The sequence below is a fragment of the Temnothorax curvispinosus genome, unplaced genomic scaffold (assembly GCF_003070985.1).
Source record: "Temnothorax curvispinosus isolate PA1 unplaced genomic scaffold, ASM307098v1 QBEX01010547.1, whole genome shotgun sequence".
Taxonomy (NCBI): Eukaryota; Metazoa; Arthropoda; class Insecta; order Hymenoptera; family Formicidae; genus Temnothorax; species Temnothorax curvispinosus.
This window is the reverse complement of record NW_020220327.1, coordinates 1-6,914: the sequence shown is the minus strand read 5'-3', so window position 1 is coordinate 6,914 and position 6,914 is coordinate 1. Positions and strand designations below refer to the sequence as shown.

The 6,914-nt window shown below is 29.4% G+C and overlaps 2 protein-coding genes across 2 annotated transcripts; both read left to right on the top strand.

Moving 5' to 3' along the window:
* Positions 1-302: 302 nt before the first annotated feature.
* LOC112460437 lies at positions 303-2,032 on the top strand. The gene is made up of 4 exons (XM_025025097.1): positions 303-336; positions 963-1,187; positions 1,282-1,408; positions 1,496-2,032. The coding sequence occupies exons 2-4, from the start codon at positions 972-974 to the stop codon at positions 2,029-2,031; spliced, it is 879 nt and encodes a 292-aa protein (XP_024880865.1). The 5' UTR covers positions 303-336; positions 963-971; the 3' UTR covers position 2,032.
* A 152-nt stretch (positions 2,033-2,184) lies between these two features.
* On the top strand, positions 2,185-3,508 carry LOC112460436 (F-box/LRR-repeat protein 4-like). The gene is made up of 3 exons (XM_025025096.1): positions 2,185-2,490; positions 2,575-2,884; positions 3,037-3,508. Exons 1-3 carry the CDS (start codon positions 2,190-2,192, stop codon positions 3,356-3,358), a joined length of 933 nt encoding a protein of 310 aa, XP_024880864.1. The 5' UTR covers positions 2,185-2,189; the 3' UTR covers positions 3,359-3,508.
* The last annotated feature ends 3,406 nt before the right edge of the window (positions 3,509-6,914 follow it).

The following is a 6,914-nucleotide window of genomic DNA, read 5'->3' as shown; positions in this document are numbered from 1 at the left end:
GATTCAGTTTCGAGTTAAATTTCCGGTAGATAATTCTTTTTATTCACTGTGTGATCTTTTGTGCAACTTATTGTTTTAGATCGCTATAACCAATATCACACAATGAGATAAGATACATTAAATAAATAAAAACATACATTTTGAAAAATTTTAGTTAATCACAAGTGTAAGCGTAAGTATAGCGAACGTAAGCAATTTAAATTTTGCAATTTTTTTTCTTTGGTTGGTGTACGTGAACGTGTGTATGCCGTATGTTCTTCTACCGTGTGAGATACACTATCACGTGGTGGAACATGCTATAACGTGTATCGGAAAATGAGATAAAAGATACATTGAGTAAGTTAAAATTAAATACATTTCGGAAAATCTTAAACCCATTCTACAATAACTGTAAGAGTATGTGGTAAGACGTAAGCAGTAAAAATTGACCAACTATACAATCGATTATTCTTGGATTGTAAAAATCTTATTATAGTCAATAGCTTACAGCTTACACGTCTTACATCTACTCTTACGACTATTGTAGAATGGAACTTTATAGTCATTTAGAAATTAAGCGTAAGTCTGGCGAATGTGAGCAACCTAAATTGTGTAATTTTTTTGTTCTTTCTTTTGTGCTTGTGCACGTGTGTGCCACGTGGTAATATAAGAACGCAGAGCTCCCGATATTTCAGATTTATAAAAGAACATTTTTCTACATTAACAAAATTAAAAAATAACTGCGTTATATTTTCTTTAAAATAATTAATTATTTAATAATGGTATTCAACACACACATGCAGACTATGTAATAATGTCAGTACTAGCAATTAATGCGAATGAAAGCAAGATAAACTTATTGTTAGATTATACACATATAATTTTAACGCTATAATTATAAATATATATAATATTATAGTCCATTTTAGCATATGCTAAAAAAGAAAGGATTATTATTCTCCATATTTTTTGTCTTCTTTTAGAGAGACAATATGACAAACTACAACAAATTTTTATATTGCAAGAGTTGTAGTCGATATCCCTACATCGGCAGAGTATCCGTGGGAGAAGAGGGTTTTGACTTTGTCTATCAATTTGTGAAGAAAAGATTTGTTATCGCGAAAAGAAACCAGAATCTTAGAATATTCCATACTGCTAGTTTTGACATAATTGGACCACCAAAAAATTTAAAATATGTGGATTTCCCGGTATTATTTGTTATTTTCCTGTACAAAGTAATCGCTATCTATAAATTTATGTTACAAGATTTTCTATTTGACACATTTCGATTTTCTATTATAGTCGAGAAAGAGTGTTTTCGATATTTCAATATTTCCATGGCAAAACAAAGATTTCATGAGATATCAGTTTATTGATAGTATTCCATGGTATACACGGGACCATATGACGAGCGAAAATAATTATATCGGTATGTAATATTCGAATCGATAAGTAAAATATTGTTAAAGAAGATATACGCTTTTGTTGAGAAGAGAGTATATTTTCTATTTTTAAGATATCGAGTTTCATGAAGCTGTATATCCAGTCAGAGTTTCCATTTACGAAATATATAATCCTGGAAGCGTAATTCAAATTTCGGCTGAAGATTCCAATAATCACTGGATTCAGTTGTGGGATGAATCGTCTCAGATTGTACCCCCGGAATCAAGATTATTTTCTCCACCGTTATCGCATCCGTGCAACTTCAAAACCAAAATGCTCAGACTAATGCTTAAGAACAGTAAATATTATACAAAAACAAAACTGGATCTGGATGCTGTGATGCTTATCGGTACATCAGATTTGATCCTTCCTAGAAATCCTAACGAGAGTTTAAGTAATCTGTTAAAAAGAATTAACAGCATGTGTTCTCCACATTACGACGATGTTCATAATTTAACACCAGATTTAAAAAGTGCACACTTGGATATAGTTCATCTGCAACAAAATTTTCCTGAATATTGTGCCAAGCGTATGAAACTCTCATTGGATGAATCCAAGGAGCTATCACGTTGCAGTTTATCTGCGCTTCCTGTAAAGTATTCTCTCTAAGAAGTCTATTTCTTATATCACAATATATTTATTGCAATGACATTCGTACTTTGAGTATTAAAGTATTTATTTTGTATTATATTAATTATATTTTATCTTTACAGGATGAAATGCTACTAAAAATATTTAAATACTTAGATTTGATAACATTATGCCGTATGAATGAAGTAAATAATAAACGCTTTGATATTTCAACACGGGATCCTCTACTCTATACACGTTTGAACATGCGATATGTTAAATCTCAGACATATATGTGCGATATATTTTGTTATTTTACATCTAGATGTAAATATTTGCAACAGTTAGATCTTACATCAAGCGACTTTGATGTTATGAATTTTATAATTTTTCTTGATAATTGTGGTCGGCGTTTAACGCACTTAAAATTAAGTTGCTGCCGATCTATCAACAATCTTGCCCTACTTAAAATTTCAAAGATATGCAAAAATTTGAAAGGTATGTATATAGAATACGTATAGTGTACATATGATTGTCAAGATTATGGGTAAATTGCATATATCTAACACAAATTTTTCTTAGAATTGGATCTATATAATTGTCTTAACATAGACAACGAAGCATTTTCGTATCTCGAGAAGCTAAATAATTTGGAACATTTAAACCTTATTTATACAGTTATAAGAACTGAACCTCTTTGCAAAATACTGCAAAATAATCGATGGATGCGTGAGTTACATTCGTGGTACATAGAAGACGCAGTTCTAACGGAATTGAGAAATTCGTGTCGTGATTTGGAAGTAATATCTTTACTAAACGCAGATACTTTTACATCTCAGGGTATTAATGCTCTCGCTAACTGCAAGAATTTACGCAAAGTGAACCTTGATCGGTAAGTGTGTGTGCTACATTTTCTTTTAAAATACATATTACTGTAGTCTTTATTGAAATTTGTTTGCTTCTCTTGCGAGCATCTTGAAAAAGTTACATGAATTTTCTCTTTGCAATTAAAATACTGTAATAATTATATGATTTTTGTTACAGATTCAAATATTCAGATAGTGACGATAATATTGACAGCATATTTAGATTACTTTCCTCTTATCAAAACTTGCAAGAAGTTTATTTGTTCGATGCTGTCCTCACTGATCACCGGTTGGAATTATTAGCGCAGTGCAAAAACTTGAAAACGTTATATCTTTGCAAAACGAAATTTGATATATCTGATAATTATTCAGTTATTTTGAAACAATGTCCTAAACTGCAGGAGTTTTATCTCAGGTGCTGTAATATAAGTGATCAATTGGTTAATCATTGGAAGGAAAAATATCCGCATGTGTCCGTCTACATAAGCGACGTGCATTGATCTCCGTCGTGTTTGATCTCGAGTGTTCTCAATCGCAATGCTGCTTGATCCCGTCCGAACTTTACCACCACAGTTCAATATATATATTGATTGCGCCTTATATATACACTGTTGAAAACAGAGGTCCTGTGTGTTAAAAAAAGACTTTGTTCAAATTTTTGTGTAAAATAATCAACACATACGTGTGTAGATTTAACATATGCTTGCTATGTTAATTGAATTTTACAAATTCAAAATGTAAAATAATTAAAATAACTTGAAAAATATGTTAAAGTAACACAATTTGAACGTATTTATTAAATGTGTTAAAATTTACAGAAAAAGAAGGTTGATTTTACTCTATAAAAGAAGTAGGAATAAAAATTTACAGAAATAGAGAGTTGATTATATCTTACAATCACAACTTTAACATAAAAGTTATGTTAATTGTACACATAATTAACTTCAAATTACGATTAGAATTACATTTTCTTTCTGTTGAAATATTTTAACATAATATCAGTGTTACCACTTAACACATCCATATTATGTTAAATTAACACAAAAATTTGATTTTAACATGTGATTTATGTTATATTTAACACAAATTTTCCAACAGTGTAGATATATTCTATAAATGAGAACGCAACAATTACAGCTACACTTTACTCCTGCACATTAGGCTAAATAAATTTGAGTTTATTTTATTACAAAGACTGCGCATAGTCCATTAAGGAATCGAATAAGCAAATAGATTGCTTGCAATGTTTTAATTAAATGTAGTCTATAGTCTAGTCGCATGCATTCTAATTAGTTTAGTACTAATAAAACCTAGGGATGGTTTAGGTTTATTGTGTGTTTTAAGTAATCACTGAATCAGTAACGTTGACTATTTTTTTACGAACGCTGTCTTTATTTTTTAAACATTAGTTACAGTAAATGAGGAACAGTGTAATAAATTTAAAAAATTCGGAAAATTTCTGGATAAGTTGAATAGTCGAATCTGTCGAGAGCAGATTTTGAAAGTATTTCTTACAAATTTTGTCGATTAGATGCCAGCTAAAATATATCACAATCTGCTGACAATGGCAAATGGACTACAGAAATTGAGCCAAATCCGCTGTTTCGTAACCATTTAAATGATTTATTTTTCATTTAAATGTTTGTAAAATGACAAATTCTGTTCAAATCTGTTATGATTATACTGGCAAATTGCCAGCACAAGGCACAAGGTTTAATGCGGACAAAGATGATATCAGATCTTTTGCAATATCTGAGAAAATCTGCTGCCAATCTATTGTATTGCGAGTGTTTTACTTACTGGGCAATTATTGCTATTAAATATTTCTCCATTATAACTCGTATCTGGTTTTTAATTAACCCTGATACATATGCTAAATGTACAGGGTAAGGTGCAATAATTCGATGGGTCATAGTATACCTGACTATCAGCGTGAAAAAATGCAAAATGAAATGAAAAGAGAAAACTAGTTACTTCTTATTCTTCTCGTTACAGTTTAATATTTCGATGAACTGCATACGTGTTGATTATGAAAGACCAGAGCTGATAATTGCTACTGCGACTCAGCGAATTAATGAACCTTACTGTACAACTCGTTCAAATATGCAAGTTTTAAATATATAAATATTATATCATATATATAAATCAAATTTAATACATATTTATAAATCATAGTTTACAAAGTATATCCGTATGTATATATCTATACCTCTTCGTGTGGGTGACAATTTACATCAGAATTTAAAAAAATCATACAACTTGAGTGACAGAATGATAATAAATTGGTTGATTATACGAACTTTTCAATATTACATAAGTTCTTCAAGATTTGAGATCTTGTTTCAACTTTCTGCATTTGTTTTCTGCATCTGTTTATAAACAATTTATAAACAAAACTTCTTATGATTCACAAAAGTTTTTAAGAATTTTAATTAACCTTTTCTTTGAAATTATAGTAGATATTTTATTTTTTTTTTTTTTTTCAATTTGGTCGTGCTATTAAAGTTCGAAGTGAATTAAAGTATTTAATATTTCTGTCATCTTTTGTTACGTTATCTCAACAGATCGTCGATCAAATTCAATATCAAGATATTTTTAAATAGCAGAATTTAGAAATATTTCAAATTTAAATTTAACTTTTTTAAATAAAAAGTTTTTATAAAGGTCAGTTGTTATTTTTAAGGACTAATAAGAGCATAGGGAAGAAAGTTTGCTCACGCGCGGGCATGATAAATGCCACTTTAATTGTCAAATAAATTATACTAACATCGCTAATTGATGAACGTAAATAAATAAAAAAATCAAACCGGTTTTGATTCTCCTTTAGATTGCGATGTCTTTCTGGTTATAACAGATAGTTTGATATTTATATATATTTATATATAACTCTGTCTTTATATTACTGGAAATTTATTTTGTGTATAGCAACATCATGCTACTCTTCTTTAAATGTATCCATCTCTTTAAACGATCTAAACTATTGCTCTTATTTACGTACATTCTTTTCCTTACAGATACAGCAAGAATATATTTATTTACATTATTTTTCTATTCATTTCCTGATCCTCGGCTTGCAGTTTAATCTTTACAGTATATATTATATTAACTTTAACATATCGACTTTTACATACGTACTATCATATATCATCTTTAACTTAGCAGTTTCATAATTCTATAACTCTGCCTCAACATAACTAGAGTATAAAGACTACATTTTTCATTTTTTACTAATACTTTACTTTACGTCACACCCTGCTTGCAATGCTTTAAACTTCTGTCCTTTGATAACTCGATCTAATTATATGTGATTCCATATTTATCCCCTTACATTCCCAATATTGTTTCCTCTACTTTTCTTCTCTCTTTTTTTCAATTACTTCTAAATTATATTTCTCTCCTTCACATCTATAAAAAAATTCATGTATTTGTGTATTAGTTCTAATCGTTTTACATTCTTTTAATAGTTTAATACATGTAACATATTTTCTATTGCGTCCTTACTCTAAATGTTCTGTCACCATCTTCTCTCCAATCTTGGTTTCCTTTTGTCTCATCTCTACATCTAAAACATCTGGCTATTAAAGGACCCCGCAGGATTCTTATAAAAAAAACATTTTCGGTCAATTTACTTGAATTTGTGATATGTTGTAGTTCTTGTGTTCCTGATAAAAAGTCTCAAATTCCATCAACTTTCTTTGATTAGTTTTTGGAAAAAAAAAACAAATTATATAGGCATTTAAAAATGTTCATAAATCAAGGGTCCTTTCTATCTAACTTCTCCTTTTCACATATTTCCTTCCAAGAATTTTGTTCATCACTTTCTTAAATTCTGATTCGTTTTTTGCCAACAAAATCACATCGTTTGCATATGTAAATGTTCAAAATTTTTCTTTTACTTTTTACTATTTCTCCTGTATGTTCATTCCTCATTTCTTCCTCCATCACATCAGATCCCTTTTTTAATCTAAAACTCTTCCAAAATTTCCTGTCTCCTATTTTGATTATAATTTTTTCTCTTTGCATATTTTTATTATTTTCTATCTTAAATTATCTATT